The sequence below is a fragment of the Carica papaya genome, chromosome 1, assembly GCF_054855325.1.
Source record: "Carica papaya isolate Zhongbai chromosome 1, ASM5485532v1, whole genome shotgun sequence".
Taxonomy (NCBI): Eukaryota; Viridiplantae; Streptophyta; class Magnoliopsida; order Brassicales; family Caricaceae; genus Carica; species Carica papaya.
In genome coordinates, this window is record NC_142309.1 from 3163513 (window position 1) to 3186981 (window position 23469).

At 40.4% G+C, this 23469-nt stretch overlaps 2 protein-coding genes across 9 annotated transcripts; one reads left to right on the forward strand and one right to left on the reverse strand.

Moving 5' to 3' along the window:
- Positions 1–33: 33 nt before the first annotated feature.
- On the reverse strand, positions 34–7216 carry LOC110810223 (Tetratricopeptide repeat (TPR)-like superfamily protein). 7 transcript variants are annotated; one of them, XM_088214344.1, is made up of 6 exons: positions 5080–7216; positions 4760–4964; positions 3977–4298; positions 2854–3149; positions 1130–2758; positions 34–807 (listed from the first exon to the last, which is right to left on the reverse strand). In XM_088214344.1, exon 1 carries the CDS (start codon positions 7131–7133, stop codon positions 5154–5156), a length of 1980 nt encoding a protein of 659 aa, XP_088070470.1. In that variant the 5' UTR covers positions 7134–7216; the 3' UTR covers positions 34–807; positions 1130–2758; positions 2854–3149; positions 3977–4298; positions 4760–4964; positions 5080–5153. The 7 variants fall into 7 exon arrangements, with proteins under 7 accessions (XP_088070470.1, XP_088070471.1, XP_088070467.1 ...); XM_088214345.1 differs by having other exon boundaries at positions 4847–7216; XM_088214341.1 differs by having other exon boundaries at positions 34–483; positions 4760–7216.
- A 12524-nt stretch (positions 7217–19740) lies between these two features.
- Positions 19741–23466, forward strand: LOC110824853 (aldose 1-epimerase family protein). Of its 2 annotated transcripts, XM_088214347.1 has the most exons (9): positions 19741–19993; positions 20157–20303; positions 21117–21191; positions 21763–21819; positions 21908–22065; positions 22158–22289; positions 22489–22591; positions 22688–22787; positions 22955–23466. In XM_088214347.1, the coding sequence occupies exons 2-9, from the start codon at positions 20226–20228 to the stop codon at positions 23170–23172; spliced, it is 921 nt and encodes a 306-aa protein (XP_088070473.1). In that variant the 5' UTR covers positions 19741–19993; positions 20157–20225; the 3' UTR covers positions 23173–23466. The 2 variants fall into 2 exon arrangements, with proteins under 2 accessions (XP_088070473.1, XP_088070479.1); XM_088214353.1 differs by lacking the exon at positions 19741–19993 and having other exon boundaries at positions 20166–20303; positions 21101–21191.
- Positions 23467–23469: the final 3 nt, after the last annotated feature.

The window sequence follows — 23469 nt, forward strand, 5'->3', positions numbered from 1 at the left end:
AAAATTATAATCATACTGTTAAAAGCATATAAGTGATTAATGGATAAAATTAATTAATTTTTCACAGAAATTTTCAAGTTAAATTGTAAATGAATTTAGGAATTTCTTCTGTAAATGCAAAAATACTCCTAATTTTACACAAGATATCACTTTCAAATGACAAAGATGTGGTACCCAAAACAGACATTGGTCCTGTGAGAAAATAGACTCTGAACTTGTAAGCTCAGGCAGATTTGATTCTTTCTTTCTCTCTAAACTCTCTCTCTTTCATCAACCCCAAGCACCCTTCACCACAAATATTCCTTCCATCAACATAATAATGCCTGCTTTAACCAGAACTTTGACCTGTAACTCTTCTATTGACTTCTTCAAGGGACTTGTTTGTTTGGTGGGAAAACTTATTATCATCCATTCATCCCACTAAACCAGATCATGATAATGTGATGATACTTTGGTAGTAATTCAATTCGATTTCGAGATCATCTGAACAACAAGTAAAATGTGTAATGAGTTGGGTTGAGAATCTTATATTCACAAAGGTTTCAACTCAATAAGTTCGTATTATTGTGTTTCTCCGAGAATTTATCCGCTCACATATGTAGAGTGATCTAGAGCCATGTTATGACAAAGTGGGTCTGTTAATCATTCTTCTCTGGCTAACCGGACTTGAATATGTGGCTGCATTTAAGTTCTCTGCCAAAGTGAAAGAAAAGAAGGAAAGCCATCACCTCTCAGGAAAAACATGTCTGCATTTAATGGCAGTGTCCATCTTTGGTGAACTGAATCCTTTAGGAATCATGAATCAAACTGTAGAAAAGATGACTGCTTAGGAAATCAGAAAAGAGCAGACAAGGTAATTAACTGGGTGATTCTAGATCCAATCAGAGAACAAAATATGAGTGGAGGGTTGTTTCGGGTTCAAGAAAATAATTTAAGCAAACAATGAACAGGCCTAACCCATCAATTGAAACCCCTAAGAACATCTTTCTATGATATGTGCAGCAGAGAAAAGGCACACAATCAAACTGCAGAAAGAGTATCAAGTTTAGAACTTCCACAACGAAATGATACTCACAAAAAGTTGAGTGATTAACAATTTAAATGTACAAAAGTGGGAGAGAAACGATACCTTGTTCTGGGTCATGGTGGATAATTCGATGAGTCTGATCATTTTGTTGCATTAGCAATGTCAAGTGCAAATGCAATTGCCACATACCACATGCTTGTCCTGCAAGCTGGTTTCCTGTTGCCCAAGTATAGACAGAATATTCCATTCAATAGGAGATCAGCAGGTATAGGAGTTGCCTTTTGGAGAGGCCACAAAGCGGATCGATGTTCATGCCTATCCACAGTTAATAATTATCATCTGTCTCCATTGTGTGAAAGTTTCTTTAAATAAAGAAAACTACTTTCTTCCTTCATTTTCACCTGCAACTGTCTCAAAAGTCCATCAATTTGCTCATAGTATGGGTTGAACTTTTTCTTATTACAGGTGAAGATAAGACTTGAATTCGAGTTGCCAACTTCGTTAAAGGATATAATTAAAGGATATCATACAATTTGAACTGCATGATTTTTCCCATAATACGGTTGAACTTGAACCAATCAGCAGCAGCAAAATGGATTAAGCTCCTTAGCTCAATTGCACTCTGTCCGGACATCATCTTCATACCCTTTTCCCTGACTAAACTTCCAATTTTTGACATGCTATCCCATTTCTCATTGAAGCCATAGATGTTTGACAACAAGATGTAATAACCTGCATGATTAGGATCTAAATCGAAAAGCTTCTCTACCACTTTCTCTCCCATCTCAACATTGTGATGAATCCTACATGCACCCAGAAGGGCACCCTAAATGTGGATACCAACTGTAACTGGCATTTGATTAACGATTTCCGTGGCTTTCTCTAACTCCCCCTTGTGGCCAAGAAGACAACCAGTATCGGCTCCAAACCAGGATCCAGTTTGTGTACATTCCTATCATATCAAATATTTTAACCCCCTCCTCAATCAAACCTGCGTGGCTACAGGCAGATAAAATTGAAAGGAAAATGACATGGTTAGGCCTAGTTGCAGAACTCTTGATCATTTGATCAAATATTCTTAATGCTTCCCCTGCTTGCCATGAACTCCATAGGCAGCAATCATAGAACTCCAGACGACGACATCTTTAACAGCAGTCCCTTGAAACACTTTGATAGCATCGTCTAAAGTCCCACATTTTGAGTACAATTCTATGAGAAATGCATCAGCAAAAGGGTTATTGCCAAATCCACCCTTAATTATGCCGAAGCCAGCCATTGACTGAGCTCTCAATGGCAGCAGTGTTGATTCTCTCTTCCTGCGCAGTAAACAAGTTAACTATTGCTTCTTCTGGGGCTATTCAGCTCCTAATTGATACTCTAAATGCAGATTTTGATAATGACAAGAGCTCGAGCAGCATAACTAGCTTTCGAAAAAAGGTGGATGCTATAACCACCTTGCACAATCTCTCAACTTGTGATCAGATAATTCCATTGATTGCCTCTTCTGCCGTGTCATTTACGTTGCACCGACTGGTGAATTGCTCAGAGAAGTGGTTGGAGTTGGTGGTGAAGGCGATAGTTGCTTGAAAATGTGGTATCTTTGTCGGAAACAGTGGTTGATGAAATAGCAAGCACTGGTGGGGCAATTAGAGTTTTGGTTGAAGCAATTAAGGAGGGATCTGCTCGGTGCAAAGAACATGCTGTAGCAATTCTCCTTCATATATGCCAAAGCTGCAGGTAAATTTCACAATCTTATTCGGATTTTATCTATGTCAACCTGGTTTTATTTCATTCAAATGTGAACACAAAAATGCAGGAAGACATACAGAGGACCGATACTGCAGGAAGGAGTAATGCCCGGTCTGCTACAGTTGAGCGTGGATGGGACATGGAGAGCGAAGAACATGGCAGGAGATCTGCTATTACTTCTGAGAGATTGCTTGAATTAGGAACCTATGTGTTGAGGAGAATCGAAGCATGAGCTTGTAGGGCAAGCGATGAGGGAGATTGATTTTGCAGAAAGGGAGAAAATTCCAGGGACAACGTTGAGACTAGTGGAACATATGATTGCTGAGCTCAGTACATGACAAGCTAAGATTAAACAAGCTTCTTTTCTTTCTTCCTGTAAATATACAATATGGGCTTGAGATTTCTTCTTCTTGCTAACTTCAGTTTTTAGGAGTTTTTTTTTTCTTTTTCCTGTTCATTGGATCTCTGGTTTTAATGTTACAGTTCTAAAGGATAGTAAGAAGTATAGTAAAACTGTTTAGCAAAAGTGATTTTAGTCAAAAATTATTTGGTGTTTGGTAAAAATAGTTACAAAATGTGTTCTTACTAAAAACTGAATAAAATTCTAACAAAATCTAACAAGGGATAACAATTATGATTCCTTTTCCCACTAAAAGAAATATTATGAATTCTTTCCGGATACATGTAAAGAACATATTCTGTAGAATCAACTTATAAAATAACCCATCAAGGCACCACTCAGATTCAACAGTTAACACCCAATTTAATATAGAACTAAAAGTGAAAACCCTGAAAGACTATTATAGGTACTGATAAACTGAATATATTAAATGTATTTATAATGCCAAAGATATCAAGTGAATGAAACATTCTTAAAATGTTATGATGTATCAATTTCCTGAGCAAAAGTTTTCTTGCAACATTCTCTAGGATTGAGATGAGACAGTCACCCAGTATTCATAGAAACGACAGTGAAGAACAAGAGGAACACTAGAGGTCAAGATGCATTCTAAAGCATGCTCAAAGTATTTAGTTACTTTTTTTAACATATCAAGATACATACAATTCGTTCTCCTTCTCCTAACATTGCAAGTAGTCTGGAGGATTATTTGATGATAGTATTACATCTGCCTACAAAAAAAAAGAGGAGGTATACGCACACCCCAACAATTAGGATAATGGGACATGTTTCAGCCTGACCTTCTATATAAGCTATAAGCCAAGGTAACGGTTGCCACGGCTCCAACAACAGCAGCAGCTGCAAGGATATCACTTTGCTCCAATAAGCCAATCTAACTTGACAATCTGCACAGCCCCTTTTCCTTCTTCTCACTAGCTGCTGGGCTATCAACCCTGCAACATGAAAACCCATTCACTCCCGGGCAACAGCTTCCTGAGTCATCCTTGTTCTCCTCGAAGTTGATTTCTTCAAGCTTCTCCTGCTTCTTTACATCATCTCCATTTGGAAGCTTCTGTTCCTCCACTGTTTCATCTTCCTTGCAAGATGCCCCCAGTTGGCCCCCTGAAAATAAATTGTCAGTTTCCTCTTTGTATTAAACATACAATGGTCTACCTCATATTTACAGAAGAATAATGTAACATTTGCAATGAACATAAAAGTAAAAAATGCAAGTTATAGCCTAAACAGCTGTGACTACAAAGACGGAATAGTCCCCAATTTCATTTAATGCATTAAACCCGTAAAAACAAAATCTATCAAGTTTTAGTCCATAATTTAGTCAACAGAAATAATAAATATTCAGAAAAGAAAACAAAAACGAATTCTCAAACAATTACAAATTTGACATCTATTGTACTAACTCATTACAAATAGAAGCAGTAACCTGGTCATTAAAGTTAATTCCATAAAACAGGATACAGAAAAACACTAAAAATGCAAACCTCCAAAGCCGCTTCATTATTATACTGACAAAAAGTTGTGATTAACTATTTAAAAGAACAAAAGTGGTAGAGAAATGATACCAGGTTATGGGTTATGGTGGATAATTCCATGACTGTGAGCATTTTGTTGCATTAGCAATGTCAAGTGCATATACAACTGCCACATACCACATGCTTGTCTTGCGCGCTGGCTTCATGTTGCCCAAGTATAGATAGATATTCCATTCAATTGGAGATCAGCAGGTATAGGAGTTGCCTTGGGGAGAGTTTCTTCTTTCATTTTCACCTGCAACAGTCTCAAAAGTCCACCAATTTTCTCACAATGTGGGTTGAACTTCTTCTTATAACAGGTGAAGATAAGACTCGAATTCGAGTCACAACTTCATTCGAGAATATCATACCATTTGAACAACATATGGATCTAGCTCCGAATATGGTTGAACTTGAACCAATCAGCAGCAGCAAAACTATGGATCTAGCTACAAATCTCAATTGCACTCTGTCCCAACATCATCTTCATACCCTTTTCCCTGACTAAACTTCTAATTTTTGACATGTTATCCCATTTCTCATTGAAGCCATAGATGTTTGACAACAAGATGTAATAACCTGCATGATTAGGATCTAAATCAAACAGCTTCTTGGCCGCTCTCTCTCCCATTTCAACATTATGATGAATCCTACATGCACCCAGAAGGGCACCCCAAACATGGGCACCAGCTGTAATTGGCATTTGATTAATGATTTCCATGGCTTTCTCTAACTCCCCCTTGCGGCCAAGAAGATCAACCAGTATCCCATAATGCTCCAAACCAGGATCTAGTTTAAGGACATTCCCCATCATATCAAATATTTTAACCCCCTCCTCGACCAAACCTGCATAGCTACAAGCAGATAAAATTGAAAGGAAAGTGACATGGTTAGGCCTAGTTGCAGAACTTTTGATCATTTGATCAAATATTCTTAATGCTTCCCCTGCTTGCCCATGAACTCCATGGGCAGCAATCATAGAACTCCAGATGACAACATCTTTAACAGTAGTCCCTTGGAATACTTTGATAGCATTGTCTAAAGTCCCACATTTTGAGTACAGTTCTATGAGACATGCACCAATGTAGGGGTTATTGCCAAATCCACCCCTAATTACATAACCATGAAGACAACTAGCTTGCCGAAGAATACCTAGAAATGAACAAGAAACGAGAATATTCACCATGGCAACAGCATCAGGTCGAATTCTGTTTGATAGCATGTCACAAAAGATCCCCATTGACTTATATGCCATCCCATTTTGTGCATACCCATTTATTAAAGCAGCCCAAGAGATCACATCTTTCTTTGGCATTATTGTGAAGACATTAAGTGCTTCATCAGGTGATGAGCAGTTCATGTACATGTTAATTAGAGCTGTGGAGACTGAAACTTCTACATCAAACCCTTTCTCAACAGCCAGTTTATGAATTTTCCTACCCTTTTCTAAATCACAACCAATACCACAAGCTTGCAATATGCTAACAACAGTAATTGCATTTGGCTCAATTGCCTTATCCACCATTTCCTCAAAAAGTCCTAAAGCTTCAACAGCGTCTCCACTTTGAGCATAGCAAGCAATCATTGAGCTCCAAGATATAACATCCTTCTCGGTCATCTTTCTGAATAGATTACTCGCTATTCTCTTCGAACCAGCCTTTGCATATAAATTCAACAATGAATTAGCTAAAGATAAGTTTCTGTCAAATCCCCTCCTTATCCCAAAACCATGGACACAACTCCCAAGCTTAAAACTCGTCAATTGAGTACAAGCAGAAACTAAGCTTACAAGCATTACTGGGTCAACTCTAACGTTCTCAACCCCCACCATTCTCGAGAAAATCAACACTGCTTCATTGGGAAAACCGTTCTGCTCATACCCAGTAACCATTGAAGTCCACAGCACAACATCAGGACTCTCAAACTCCTCAAAAATTTTCAAAGCGTCACCCATTTTTCCCCACTTTGAATACAATTCAATCAGAGCAGAACCCACGAACAAATCCAATCCAACTTTCCCATTCTTCCACGCAAACCCATGAACCATTTCGCCATGTTCAAACGCCCGTAGCATAGTACAGGCTTTCAAAGCAATAGGCAAAGTGAATCCATCAGGTTTCTTCTCATCAGAATTTCCATGACGGACCATTTCTTTGAACAGAATCAGAGTCTCCTTCCATTTTCTCTCCCTGCTGTAGCCACTCAGCATAGCATTCCACATGAAAGTGCTTCTCTGCGGCGTTTCATCGAATAGTTTACGTGCATGGTTGAGAAACGAGTATTCAGCGTACAAAACGCAGAGTCTTGATGCAAGGAAACTGTCGTGAATAAAACCGGCTTTTAGAATTTGAGAATGCAATAGGGTCAATGATTTTCCATCATCACATGCCTTAAGCAGCTTCAGTAGCACCTCCCTTCTTGTCATAAGCAGACGAAACTACTGGGGACAGTTATGACACCCACTGGTTTTCCCCCAAATACGGCAACTCGTAACAATTTTTTGTTTGGTCACTTCAAAACGACGTCGCAGCAACAAACCCGGATACTACCCCCGCCGATACGATGTCGTTTTAATTTTTCTGGCCCACCAAAATTACTTATTTCTCCTCGGGCTAAAATACTTTAGTAAACTAGATATTTTCTAAGCGTTGTTTTCTAGTTGCAATGGAAGTCATTAGGCTAGGCATGAGTTTCCCATTATTATATATACATATTTCTATGTATATTAATTTAAAAATAAAATTATTAAATTTTAATATCTCTTATTGATTAATTTTAAAGAAAAATATATATAAAATGAATATAATAATTATAAAATATTTTATTGTTAATAATAAAATTTAAAAAATAAGTTGAAAAAGAGAAAAAGGAGGAGAAGAATCTAAAGACAAAAACAAATGGTGAGTGGGTAAGGAAGCCACTAAGGGAAAAAGGGCTATCATACCCTATAAGAAAGCTTTGTTTACTCATCAATGACTTCGATGAACATTTTTAGCCCTCCACATTTCACATCTTGTTCGGACCTTAAAATTTTGGAATTGACTTCTCTCACATCGCACATCAAATTTTTTCACATCAATACTAACTTTTTATCTATAACATCTAAGTCGTTTATTTTAAATATAAATAAATAAATTTTTAGATATTTTTAATACATATTTTCATACAAAAATATAATGTAATTACTATCGCTCTAAAAATTTTAAGTAAATATGACCCACCTCAAGTTTGGTTTATTTTTCGTAAGTGTAGGTTGTAGTGAGTTTACGTTGAATTTAACACAATTTAATTTTATTAAAAAAAAATCAAACTTACCCCAAAATTAATTTATTTTTTACATTGATAGGTTAAGTTAAGTTTATGAGAAAACAGATACCCTATTGAATAATTTATAAACTGAATGTTTTTAGAGACGATACAAAAATTTCAAATTGACTCGAGTTTGATTTATTTTTTATAAGGATAAATTGAGTCTGAATTTTATATTAAATAAAAATTATAAAATACTTAATATTTATTTTAAAAATAAAAAAAATTCATATAGTATAAATTAGAGTAATATCAAATTATAAATAGTGAAATAGTAATTCAAACTTTATCTTTTTAGTTTTGGTCCACCGACTACTTCCCAATATTCTTCAATCTCTTTTGATTTCCATATAAAGTGTTGCATAAAGAGGAATATAAGCTCTCTAGGTGCTCTTAAGATAAGCTTATAGGTATTTTTTTTCCATTTTTTTTTTAATTTTAAATAAATAATGTGCGTTGATCAAAAGCAACCTCTATATACAACTCTATATAAGTATATGCTCCTACCAAAATTTTGTAAATCTTTTTTTATTTATTTAGAAAAAAAAAAATCCAATCAAATGAGAGTGTTTAGGTTATGAAATTTGTATTTTGAATGTTCTAAATTTTATATATATTATTAATGTTTATGATATAATTATTTACCTCTACGAAAAATATTATAATTTAGTTTGTTATAATTACTTTAAATGTATTTATTATTTTTATTAACATTTAATTTTTTTAAAAAAATACTATATCGAGTTTTTAATCAATTAAATGTTTATTAAATATTAATTCATGAATTGCATGTTTTAAAAGGCTATGAATGACAATAAATGGAAGGTCGTGGACAAAAAATATTTAAACCCATCATAATTTTTTAATATTTGCATAAATTTTATAGAATATAATAGATTATTATTTCTTTTAATAAATTCATATATTTATACTAATTTTAATACAATAATATTATTTAATTAAAACATACGGTCTATTATAATATATATATATATAGATAAAAATTAATTATAAAATATATATTTATTTATCTATATTGGTGTAAGGTGTCAATATTCCAATCACATTTAAAAAACAAAAAACAAAAAACAAAAATACTTATTAGATAATTTATAATTTATAATATTTTGGATATAAATTATAAGCAATTTATTAATATAAAATATTTAGAATTATATAAATATCTTTTGAAAAATTTAATATAATATTTTAAATTACAGGTTGAAAAAAAATATCAAGAAAAGGAACGTATGGTGTGTTAACAAGTAAATCATTTGAGACCATCAAGATTTGATCTCTTTGTTTACCGTATAAACATGTGGACTCAAGATATTCATTTTTTTATTAATTAAAATAAAATAAAGTAGAGTTGAATAAATATGGACCGTTGGATTTTAAAAGTCTTCTTATAAACTTTTAATTTAGAGGCTACAATCTCCTACATATATAGATATATGTATATCCCATGTTGCTCAACACCTCACCTTCCATAATTTCAAGAGATAATTTTTAATAATAATATAGTACAAATATATTTGCAATTATATTTGTACTCCTATTATTATATATTATTATTGTTACAAATTTATAATTTTATTTTTTTAAATAAAAATAATTATTATATGTACATCAATAATTAATTTTTTTTGTAACAATTAAACAATATATGTAACGTCCCCGTAAATATTAAAATGAAATGAGTATTTAAATATATCAAATGCGGAAGCGAGATCAAAATTTCAGTTAACATCCCTTACACGAAAAACCAGAAACGTACTTAAAATATAAAAGATTAAACTAACTAAGAGAGAAACTCGAAAATAAAACTATGAGTATGACTACAGAGTCTCTAGGTATCCCCTTCGTCGTCCTCCTGCGGAACGGGCTCGGGAACCATGTCTTCCTGATCTGAAATGGTTAAATAAGGAGTGAGCTACACTAGCCCAGTAAGAACATCACGATATCTCACCGTCACGGAGGTAAAGGTGGGTAGAAAAACACAAAAAGACCAATGGAGCATAATTTACAATAAACTCGTTTATTAACATGAAAACCTTTACCATCCACTTACCTTGGTGGAATTTATGAAAACAATATGAGAAAAACAATAACATCATCATAATCATTGAATAATCTAAGCTGTAAAACATAACACTTATCACGCCTCTTGTAATTCAATCATTGTACAACATATCCTTTTTTCTCATTTACCAGCCTACTAGTATCCGTGGGGGTCCATAGGGGTTCCGCTACCCGTTAACCTTTAACATTCATAATCAGTTTCCAGGGCCGTCCCCATACCCCGTCCGGTATGGGCGCCAAAACCATGAACCTCAATACCCCGTCCGGTATGAGGGTGAAACGGGCCGTCCCCATACCCCGTCCGGTATGGGCGCCAAAACCATAAACCTCAATACCCCGTCCGGTATGAGGGTGAAACGGGCCGTCCCCATACCCCGTCCGGTATGGGCGCCAAAACCATAAGATCTCCATACCCCGTCCGGCATGTGAGACCACAATCCCGGTAGGGTTCCCTACGGACCCGGTCCGTCCACCATCTCCCAGGATATCTAGTCAGGCTGACCCCCATAATACAATTATCAGTCTATACAATCTTTCATTTTCCTTTTCCTCAATCAACATCATCAATTCACATTTAAACAAGCAAATCGTAATTCATACCAACAGACAACATACAATATCAGTTTTTCAGTCATTCAACCCATAATTAATAAAAACGTAGTACATGCACACAAATCTGTAAAATGAACACATCAAACCTCACTTTGCATTTAAAGCTGTAAACAGGTCAAATAACAGTACATCATCAATCACACTAGACTCAGGCTCCATTAACAACCTTAAGCAATTTCACACATGCGTTAATTCAAGAAATACCGTTTTATCATTTTGAACTTTAATACCGTGATAGGAAATAGGGTGAGGGGTCCTTACTTGTTTTCGGGATCCGAATACGATTCACAGTGCGCCTGCAGGCTGTCCCTAATTTTCTCTGAATTTTTCGCGGGGAACTGAAACACACTAACAGTACCTGCACGTGTTCCAAAAAAAATCCAAATTAGGCCCAGGGCCTCTTTCGGCCCAAATCGCAACTCCGGCACGGCGGCTCTGCCGTGCTCCGGCGACGGCGCCGCTGCTGGCGGCGGCGAGTCGCCTCGGGTTGACTGTTTTCGGCCGAATTTGGCCACTCTCGCATTGGTCCTTGTCAGAAAACAACCCTAGGGCCCTCGGGGGGCCAAAAAATCACGGAAAAGCGGAGCTTACCGGCGGCGGCGCTCTCGGGTACGGCGACTCTCCGGCGAGGTTCGTGTTTTGGTGATTTGGCTTTGGTCAACCTGTAGAGAAAAGAATGGTGATCACGGTGATATAAAAATTGCATCGAACGGAGGCCGGGAAGGGCCTCGTCGGAGGCAAAAACCGAGAGGGGGCGCGGCGGCGCCGCTGGGCTTCAGCAGCGTATTCCGGCCGTTTGGCCGGGATTTCGGCTTCGATTTGGCCATAGGAGGAATCAGTGGGGAAGAACGAGTCGGGGGTATGAAATTTACCTCGATCGGCGGTCGGAAATTTCCCCGGTGCGGCGGCGAGTGGCGGCGGGTGGCGGCGGTCGGCCTCTGGTTCGTCTTCTCCGGCGAGCGGCTGGCGGCTAGGGTTTGTGGTCTGGTGTGGGGGTTCTATTTATAACCCCTTGCCTTTTGATCACAGCCGTTCATTTCGTTTTAATCTGGGCCGTTCGTTTTTGATTGAATCTGGGCCGTCCGTGCGTTTGAATCTGGGCCGTCCGATCGCGCGATTGATCTGGGCCATCGGATCGCACCCACGCGGATCGCCAACGTGGCTCCTTTCGGAGTGACGCGATCTTGCCACGTGGCAGGCCCTGGTTGGCCGGGACTGCTGACCGGGCCTGCTGACGTGGCTGCTGACGTGGCCCCTTTTTTTTTTTTTTTTTTCTCCTTTCCGGGTGCTACAACTCTCCCCCCCATAAAGAAATTTGGTCCCCAAATTTGCCTCATTACTCTTGATCAAACAGATGAGGATATTGGGCCCTAAATTCTGATTCCAGCTCCCAAGTCGCCTCCCTAGGCGTGTGGTTCTGCCACAAGACTTTTACAAATGATATTTTCCGGTTACGGAGTATTCTGCTTTCTCGGTCCGTGATACTGACCGGTACTTCTTCATAAGACAAGTCCTCTCGGAGTGAAAGCGGTTCATGAGCCACGACATGAGAAGGGTCCGGATTGTACTTGCGCAGCATAGATACATGAAACACATTGTGAACCCGGGAGAGCTCAGGGGGCAGTGCAAGTCTGTAGGCAGTGGTACCAATCTTGTCTAAGATTTCAAAGGGTCCAATGTATCTGGGGTTTAATTTTCCCCTTCTGCCGAACCTACTAATTCCCTTGAAGGGGGTGACTTTAAGAAACACACGGTCACCTTTCTCAAAGGCCAGGTCTCTCCTCCGGGTATCAGCATAGCTCTTTTGCATACTCTGAGCTGTCTGGATGTTCTTCTTGATCTTAACTATCTTGGACGTGGTTTCTTCCACTAAATCCGGACCAAATAATCTTCTATCGCCCACTTCCTCCCAACAAATCGGTGACCTGCACGGACGCCCGTATAGCGCCTCGTATGGGGCCATGCCGATGCTTGCTTGGTAACTGTTGTTATAGGCAAACTCTATCAGGGGTAGATGGTCGTCCCAATGGCCTCCGGAGTCAAGGACACAAGCTCGGAGCATATCCTCCAGCGTACGGATTGTCCTCTCTGATTGTCCATCGGTTTGGGGGTGGAAGGCAGTACTGAGGGACAGCTTTGTTCCCATAGCTTGCTGGAAACTATTCCAAAACCGAGAAGTGAATCTGGGATCCCTGTCGGATACCACTGTTACTGGGACCCCATGCAGTCTGACTATTTCCCGGACATACATTCTTGCCAACTTGTCCAACGAATCAGTCATTCTGATGGCCAGGAAGTGGGAAGACTTAGTGAGTCGGTCAACAATTACCCATATGGCATCGTGTCCCGATCGTGCCTTGGGTAGTCCCGATACGAAGTCCATGGTGATGTGTTCCCACTTCCATTCTGGAATCGGTAAAGGCTGAAGCAACCCCCCTGGGCGTTGATGTTCTGCTTTGACCTGCTGACATACCAAGCACTTAGATACAAAGTCGGCTATATCTCTCTTCATCCCATTCCACCAGAATCGGGGTCGCATAGTTTGGTACATTTTTGTACTTCCTGGATGCATGGCGAACCTTGAACTATGGGACTCTGTCATGATATCTCTTTTTAATTCATTGTCGTCTGGGACACACATTCTGTCCTTGAAACGAATCAATCCGTCGGCAGAGATCTGAAATTCTGAGTTCACTCCCTGTTCTGCATCCTTCTTGCGGTTTACTAGGGCGGGGTCGATTGACTGGGCTTCCTTTATTCTTTGGATTAACTCGGGTTGGACTGCTAGGTGGCTCAAACATGTGGCCCTCTTCAGATCTTGCAGTCGAACCTGCTGCGTAGCCCCAATGGACCTGCATTCCGAAACCATCAGATGGGCTAGGGTGCCTGCACTCTTCCTACTGAGGGCATCGGCTACTACGTTGCCCTTACCTGGATGGTATAGGATGTCACAATCATAGTCCTTGAGGAGTTCCATCCACCTTCTCTGACGCATGTTGAGATCCTTCTGAGTGAAGATGTGCTTCAAACTCTTATGATCGGTGTAGATCTGAAAGGTCTCTCCATACAAATAATGGCGCCAGATTTTCAAGGCGTGTATGATTGCGGCAAGCTCCAAGTCATGGGTAGGATAGTTCTTCTCATGATTCTTTAGCTGTCTAGACCCATATGCTATAACCTTTCCATGCTGCATCAGGACACAACCCAGGCCCAGATAGGAGGCATCACTATAAACTGTATACCCTCCTGATCCACTCGGTAGAGCCAGCACGGGTGCAGTAGTCAGTCGCTTCTTCAATTCCGAAAAACTCCTTTCGCAGTTCTCATTCCAATCAAACTTTGCATTCTTCTTTGTGAGTCGGGTTAGAGGGGCCGCTAGACTGGAGAACCCTTCGACAAACCGGCAGTAATAACCCGCCATCCCTAGGAAACTGCGAATTTCCTTAACTGTTGTCAGCCTTTCCCAACCAAGTACCGCTTCAACCTTTTCGGGGTTCACCGACACCCATTCCTTCGATATAACATGTCCTAGGAAGGCGGTTTGCTCGAGCCAAAATCCACACTTGCTCAACTTTGCATACAACTTCTTTTCCCTGAGTACCTGGAGGACTTGGGCAAGATGATGAGCATGTTCTTCTCTACTTTTTGAGTAGACTAAAATATCATCGATGAACACGATGACAAATTTATCCAAGAACTCTCTGAAGATTCTGTTCATTAGATCCATAAAGATGGCCGGGGCGTTGGTTAGCCCAAACGGCATAACCAGGAACTCATAGTGTCCGTACCTGGTTCGGAATGCCGTCTTGGGGATGTCTTCTGCTCTCACTTTTACCTGATGGTAACCTGATCGTAGATCTATTTTAGAAAAGACCTGTGCACCCTGCAACTGATCGAAAAGGTCATCAATCCGGGGGAGAGGGTACTTGTTTTTAATTGTTACCTTGTTTATCCTTCTATAATCAATACACAGTCTCAACGTTCCATCTCCTTTCTTTGCAAAAGTAACCCCGGCACCCCATGGGGAAATGCTGTGTCTAATGAAGCCACTGTTTTGTAGCTCAGTGATTTGTTTCCTTAGCTCTTCCATCTCGATGCGGCTCATTCGGTAAGGAGCTACCGAGATGGGTTGGGTTCCTGGCTGTAAGTCTATGGTGAACTCGACCTCTCTGTCCCCTGGTAGACCGGGCAGTTCATCCGGAAATACGTCTGGAAAGTCTCGGACTACTGGAATCTCTTGGATACAAACTTCCTTCTTGGGTTTACCTAGTTAGGGAAAATACAATATCAACGCACTGGGAATTAAGAAGAAAAGAATTTGTCATTAGGGAGAATCAGTACCGAATAATTTTATTAACTTGTAAATGGCTCCTCGTTGGGAGGATTAAATACAATCTTTTTATTAAAGCAGTCTATGGTGGCGTGATACGCCGCCAGCCAATCCATTCCTAGGATTACATCAAAATCCCCTGTGTCTAACCCTATCAGGTCTACCCTCAATTTCCTATCTGCTATCTCCACGGCACATGCCCTGTAGACAACCTCTCCTAGTAATGTCTCCCCCCCAGCGGTAGATACAAACAATAATGAATCAAGTCTATCAGGTGGTACACAAATTTTGGAAGCAAGAACATGTGAAATAAAAGAATGTGATGCACCAGTATCAAACAAAATATGAGCAATGTGGCCAGAGATAGTATACATACCATGTACCACGTCCGGGTCTGCATCGGCATCCTTCTGGGTAAGGTTGTAAACTCTGCCCTGGATTGGAGGCCTCCCTTGATTCTGGTTCCTAGGGCACTCCCTCGCATAGTGCTGGGCACTGCCGCATATGCGACATGTGTTGTTGAGGCGGTAGCAGGGTCGGTCCCCATGATCCCTGCCGCAGTACTGGCAGATCTTCCCACGAGCTGCCCCCATAGCCTGAGGAGGGCCCTGAATGGCAGGCCTGGGTCTCTTACTGGGTTGGACAGGCATGGTAGGCGCTGGCCTGCGGAGCGGGGCTGAAGGTCGGGAACTTCCCGTTAGCTGAGGGCGGGTGTCGAAGCTCCTTTCTATGATCTGCGCCTTTGCCAGGACTGCCGAATATGTCTCGAGCTCCATCACCAACAAGTGCTGTCTGATCTCCGGGCGGAGACCCCACTGGAATTTCCTGGCCTTTCGGCCCTCATCCAACAATGTCTCCGGGGCATGTCGACCCAGCTCCAGGAACTTGCGGGCATACTCCGACACTGTCATATTACCCTGGACCAACTGAGCAAATTCAATTTCCTTTAAATGTTGGATGTGCTTAGGGAGATACTCCGCATGGAAAGCCGCTAGGAACTGCTCCCAAGTAACTGGTACAGGCAAGGTGGCCCGCTTGAGCTCCCACCAGCGTACTGCTTCCCCTACCAGCATGTAGGAGGCAATGGCAGCCCTCTGCTCAGGAATTACTCCCAAGGTCTCAAATGCTCTCTCAGTCTCCGCCAGCCAGTATTGGGCCTCTTCGAAAGAGGATCCCCCTGAAAAAGTAGAAGGGTTCAGTCTCCTGTACCTCTCTATGAAGCCGGGGTCGATCAAGGAGGGAGCGAGGTCCCGAGGTAAAGGAACTGGGGCCGGCTGAGGGTGAACTGGGGGACCCTGTGGCGGCGCCTGCTGATGGGGTGGGGGCACTGGAATATGCTGTGGCGGTACCTGTTGGTACTGTGGCTGTGGTACCGGGTCGTACCGCGGCTGTGGTGCCGGGTGGTACTGTGGAGGAACAGGCTCCTGCCGGGGTAGCTCGGGATCAGCCTGCTGTAACGGGGGCTCAACCTGCGCTAGCGGAGGAGGTCCGGGTAACTCCCTTCTCTCCTCTTGCCTTCGCTGGGCAGCTACGAGAGCTTCCACCATCTCATATAATCTGTCCAAATCCTCCCGAAGTGAATTATCTTGGGCCGCTCGGTTTAGTGGGGGCCTTCCTCTCCTCATTTCTGTGTACCTGCATTTACAAGGAATGGTTGAGTAACGACCCATTGGTGAGTATTTTTTTTTTAAAGGACTATAGTGTAAGGGATGGGTCCGAGGAAATGCGGCTCTGATACCAACTGTAACGTCCCCGTAAATATTAAAATGAAATGAGTATTTAAATATATCAAATGCGGAAGCGAGATCAAAATTTCAGTTAACATCCCTTACACGAAAAACCAGAAACGTACTTAAAATATAAAAGATTAAACTAACTAAGAGAGAAACTCGAAAATAAAACTATGAGTATGACTACAGAGTCTCTAGGTATCCCCTTCGTCGTCCTCCTGCGGAACGGGCTCGGGAACCATGTCTTCCTGATCTGAAATGGTTAAATAAGGAGTGAGCTACACTAGCCCAGTAAGAACATCACGATATCTCACCGTCACGGAGGTAAAGGTGGGTAGAAAAACACAAAAAGACCAATGGAGCATAATTTACAATAAACTCGTTTATTAACATGAAAACCTTTACCATCCACTTACCTTGGTGGAATTTATGAAAACAATATGAGAAAAACAATAACATCATCATAATCATTGAATAATCTAAGCTGTAAAACATAACACTTATCACGCCTCTTGTAATTCAATCATTGTACAACATATCCTTTTTTCTCATTTACCAGCCTACTAGTATCCGTGGGGGTCCATAGGGGTTCCGCTACCCGTTAACCTTTAACATTCATAATCAGTTTCCAGGGCCGTCCCCATACCCCGTCCGGTATGGGCGCCAAAACCATGAACCTCAATACCCCGTCCGGTATGAGGGTGAAACGGGCCGTCCTCATACCCCGTCCGGTATGGGCGCCAAAACCATAAACCTCAATACCCCGTCCGGTATGAGGGTGAAACGGGCCGTCCCCATACCCCGTCCGGTATGGGCGCCAAAACCATAAGATCTCCATACCCCGTCCGGCATGTGAGACCACAATCCCGGTAGGGTTCCCTACGGACCCGGTCCGTCCACCATCTCCCAGGATATCTAGTCAGGCTGACCCCCATAATACAATTATCAGTCTATACAATCTTTCATTTTCCTTTTCCTCAATCAACATCATCAATTCACATTTAAACAAGCAAATCGTAATTCATACCAACAGACAACATACAATATCAGTTTTTCAGTCATTCAACCCATAATTAATAAAAACGTAGTACATGCACACAAATCTGTAAAATGAACACATCAAACCTCACTTTGCATTTAAAGCTGTAAACAGGTCAAATAACAGTACATCATCAATCACACTAGACTCAGGCTCCATTAGCAACCTTAAGCAATTTCACACATGCGTTAATTCAAGAAATACCGTTTTATCATTTTGAACTTTAATACCGTGATAGGAAATAGGGTGAGGGGTCCTTACTTGTTTTCGGGATCCGAATACGATTCACAGTGCGCCTGCAGGCTGTCCCTAATTTTCTCTGAATTTTTCGCGGGGAACTGAAACACACTAACAGTACCTGCACGTGTTCCAAAAAAAATCCAAATTAGGCCCAGGGCCTCTTTCGGCCCAAATCGCAACTCCGGCACGGCGGCTCTGCCGTGCTCCGGCGACGGCGCCGCTGCTGGCGGCGGCGAGTCGCCTCGGGTTGACTGTTTTCGGCCGAATTTGGCCACTCTCGCATTGGTCCTTGTCAGAAAACAACCCTAGGGCCCTCGGGGGGCCAAAAAATCACGGAAAAGCGGAGCTTACCGGCGGCGGCGCTCTCGGGTACGGCGACTCTCCGGCGAGGTTCGTGTTTTGGTGATTTGGCTTTGGTCAACCTGTAGAGAAAAGAATGGTGATCACGGTGATATAAAAATTGCATCGAACGGAGGCCGGGAAGGGCCTCGTCGGAGGCAAAAACCGAGAGGGGGCGCGGCGGCGCCGCTGGGCTTCAGCAGCGTATTCCGGCCGTTTGGCCGGGATTTCGGCTTCGATTTGGCCATAGGAGGAATCAGTGGGGAAGAACGAGTCGGGGGTATGAAATTTACCTCGATCGGCGGTCGGAAATTTCCCCGGTGCGGCGGCGAGTGGCGGCGGGTGGCGGCGGTCGGCCTCTGGTTCGTCTTCTCCGGCGAGCGGCTGGCGGCTAGGGTTTGTGGTCTGGTGTGGGGGTTCTATTTATAACCCCTTGCCTTTTGATCACAGCCGTTCATTTCGTTTTAATCTGGGCCGTTCGTTTTTGATTGAATCTGGGCCGTCCGTGCGTTTGAATCTGGGCCGTCCGATCGCGCGATTGATCTGGGCCATCGGATCGCACCCACGCGGATCGCCAACGTGGCTCCTTTCGGAGTGACGCGATCTTGCCACGTGGCAGGCCCTGGTTGGCCGGGACTGCTGACCGGGCCTGCTGACGTGGCTGCTGACGTGGCCCCCTTTTTTTTTTTTTTTTTTTCTCCTTTCCGGGTGCTACAATATAATTAAAGAAAAAATATATAAGAATAAAATACTAACCCATGTAATAAAAATTATTTATTTATTATTTAGTCAAAAAATATAAATTAAAAAGTAAAAAATTAATTTAAAATACTAAAATTTTTATTTAATTTTAAAGATATTAAGATATTGTTATTATTATTTTGTAAAAGTGAATTTGTATTTGCAATGTATTTCCCTTAATAATTCTATGTCCAAATTAAACTAACTTAATCATACTAACTTATCTTGTAAAAATTATCAAGTATAAACTACATAATACAATAGATTGTGTATATAACACACACACCCACATATGATAATGAGTATATAACACATACATATATATGATATATGATGTATGATGTATGATGTATGATGTATGATGTATGATATATATATATATGTGTGTGTGTGTGTAAAGAAACATACTGATGTGACAATGAGGTGGCAAACCTAGGGATCATGTAGACCATGAAGTAGGCTAGGACCAACCACAGTTTAACTTCTTTAACTGAAAGAGACACAACGGCACAGAGCATCCTATGACAAAACCCATTCCCTACTCCCTTGTTTTATTTATTTTTCACATATATAATGTATATATATATACATATATACATTCTTTCTTCACCAACAACCCATCGCTCTCTCTCTCTCTCTATCTATACATATACATATATATATTTATTACACACACCCTCACAAGTATATAATAATATCATGGGCTTGTTACGAACTCAATCACAGTTGGTGGGTGCTTCTTCAAACTCGAAGACGATAACGAACGACCATTGATTATCTGCTTGCATATATATATATATATATAGAAAGAGAGAGAGAGAGAGAGAAATATATATATTTGTATTACTCAGCAGCGAGCAAACGTAAGCGTTCTCAACCCATCTGTTGATTTTTCTTCTCGTCACGTATCGTCTGTTTATTTTTATATAATATTTTTTTGGTCTGGACGATGATTGCTCGCCAGCTTACTGTGAAAATGCTTGTGTGGGTGTGTGTATGATTTGAGTGGCATATGTCTGTTTGCAGCTGGAGTGGAGAAAAGGGAAGGAGAATCCATTTGTGAAGAGCATAAGGGCGAGGTTGAGGCCCAAAGGGATGCCGTTGAGTATAGTTCATGATGGAGATGGGTTTCCCCGGATTATATTGACTGAGCCAACTGGGTCATCTGCAGAGGTATTTTTAAGCTTATCTTGATCTTGGTAAAAAAAAAAAAAAATCATGTGGGTTTTTTGGGGTTATGGTGATTCTGTTTGGTTGTCTTAGTGGTGTGAATTTAAAAGTGTTTTTGTGGAATTTAATTGTGTGGTTGATGATGTTGTTTGGAAGACAGTATTTGAGTGTTTGCAGTTGTATGGTGTGAAAATGGTTTTTTGGTTTTGAAAAAGATAATCTTTTTGTAATTAATTTCAGCATATAGGAAAAATGAAAGTTATTTTGAAGTTAAAACAGGGAAAATTAATGAAATGACAGAAGGTAATTTAGATTTTGGATGCAGGAGTTTGAAGAAAGAGATTGAGTTGATGAAAAAGGAGACTTTCTTTTTTTTTTTTTTTTAATTTACCAGTCAGTTTATCTTCCTACCAGCTATTGTTCTCTGGTGTATCAAAACTACATCACTTCCTAATCTGGTTAAAAACAAGTTACAACATGCTGGGATTAAGAGATTCATGGATCTCAGGCCAGTTATTCTGGATGTTCATTTTAAAAATCTTGGATTTTGGAGTCCTGCTTGGATGAAAACAGAGAAATGGAGTTTTTCTTCTGATATTTGGGATAATTAACTGGGATTTTCATTTCTGAGCTTGAGTATCAGATTTAAATCCATAGGACTCAAAAGCTCGATGATTTGGTGATAGAAACTTGACAAGAACGTACTCTTTTAACTTCAAGTTTTCATCCTGTTTTACTGGTTATGTTCATCACATCAGTGTAAAAGGGGACTATAGATTGCATTGTTACAAATAGTTCAGTGTTAAATGGTTTCAGGTACTCTTGTATGGAGGCCAGGTTGTTTCTTGGAAGAATGAGAGGAGAGAGGAACTTCTTTTTATGAGCAGCAAGGTATGCCACTTATTCTTATGTTTTATCTGAGGAGTTCAAGTAGTTAGAGTCTACTGTCTTTTTCCGCTATATTTCTTAATCAATCCTTTGCGTTTGTCGAAGATTAATGAAGTTCTGTCTCCAGAAAGCAACTCAGAATCTTTTATCAATCTGCTTTTGTTTTCCTGGTTTCTTAATGACTTCCTTCCGTGCCTTACATGATGAATTGGTCACCTGTATGAACTCTTAAAGATCTATTTTTATATCCTTTTCTTATATCTAGCCAGATGAGTTGCATAATGTCTAACAAAAGGGAAGGAATAAGCACCTTGATTGGTTCTTCTCTTTTATTTGTCATGTTATTTCCCGATTTTCATTAAATACTGGCTTCTGCTAAGCAATTCACACTTTATCAGTCATTACTCCTTGCAGTACTATTCTATTTTCTCCTTCAAAAGGACATATAGTGCATTGTTAACTGGACCTCAAATGCTTTTTCCGTTGTTTTGTTATTAAAGCAACAGGCTGACAGCTTCAGTCAGGACCTCCCTCCATATTTTAATGACACAAGCTCGGTTTCTACGTTCTGCAGGCTACTTGGAAACCATCTAAGGCAATAAGAGGGGGCATACCTGTTTGTTTCCCGCAGGTTGGGTGCCAAACCAATCTATCAGAAACATAATCTGCTGCAGTCAATGTGATATTTATGCATTCTAGTTGCTTGCTGGTTATTGCAGTTTGGAAATCTTGGCTCACTTGAACAACATGGATTCGCCAGAAACAGATTATGGTCCTTTGACAATGATCCCTCGCCTTTGCCTCCAGCTAACAGTCCATCAACGGTGGATTTGATTTTGAGGTCTTCAGAGGATGTTCTAAAGATCTGGCCACGAAGGTACGAAACGGGAACCTGTTTTCTGCCTCAAGGAGACTCAACATATCACCTCTTTTGCAAAACCTATAAATCTCTCCATCATTGATTTGCAGCTTTGAGTTGCGTCTACGTATTACTCTTAGTCCTGGCAAGCTGACGATCATTCCTCGCGTGAGAAATACTGATAACAAGCCCTTCTCCTTTATGTTCGCGTTGCGTAACTACTTGTCTGTATCAGATATAAGGTTTGCCAAGTGAAGTAGAAGCTACTGCATTTGTTTGCAATAAAAAATTTCTTAAAGTTATTTTAAAGACCTACAGCTTTATGACTTATATGTTTTAAAAATGCTGGATCTGTAATCAGTTACACTTTCTAATAGTTGAGGTCCAAAGATTTTGAGTTCTCCTTTACAGAGGGGTTTCATGAAGCTGTTTAATTTGCAGTGAAGTTCGTGTTGAGGGTTTGGAGACTCTTGATTTCTTTGATAATCTGATGCACAGAGAAAGATATACAGAGCAGGCAGATGCAATTACTTTTGATGGCGAGGTGGGTAGTTATTATTTTTTAGTGCTCTTTTTTCCTTTTACAACATGTTTGGACCTTAAGGTGATATCAACTTACATAAAATTATTTTCACTTCAGATTGACAGAGTGTATTTAGATACCCCGACAAAGATTGCCATTATAGATCACGAGAAAAAGAGAACCTTTGAATTGAGGAAGGAAGGCATGCCAGATTCAGGTTATTGACAAATTCTCTTAGTATCAACCATGATCATGAGCTTTTTTCTTATGAATTTGAAAACTACCTGACATACAGTTTCTTATCTATTAATCCCTTGGCCTCATAAATTGTATTCTCTTTCTGTCTTACTATAATCTCTTCCTATATATTTACTTGGTATGCAGTTGTATGGAACCCTTGGGATAAGAAGGCCAAGGCTCTTTTGGATTTGGGAGATGAAGATTACAAAACCATGTTATGTGTGGATTCTGCTGCTATTGAGACCTCTATTATCTTGAAACCCTTTGAAGAGTGGAGGGGCCGTCAAGAGCTCTCTACCGTGTCATCAAGTTATTGCAGTGGACAACTGGATCCACGTAAGGTCCTTTATGGCTTCTATTGACTTCATCCAGAGTATATGGAGATTCTCCTGCAGTCTATATATATTTTGTGTTAGATCCTGTATCATATAGATGCACTTGCTTGCTGTATATTATTATCTTTATTGACGTGTTAAAATTCCTAAAGATGGACAAAACCAGCTGCAAGTGATGGTTGATTATGTTTATATCAGTTAGCATTCGGGCTGTCACAATGTTGAACAACAGGAATATTTCAGTTTGTTGTCTCATTGTGATGGCCAGGATTGTATCGATGTTTCGAAATATTATAAAATGAGGGAGTTATGTTGCTATAACAG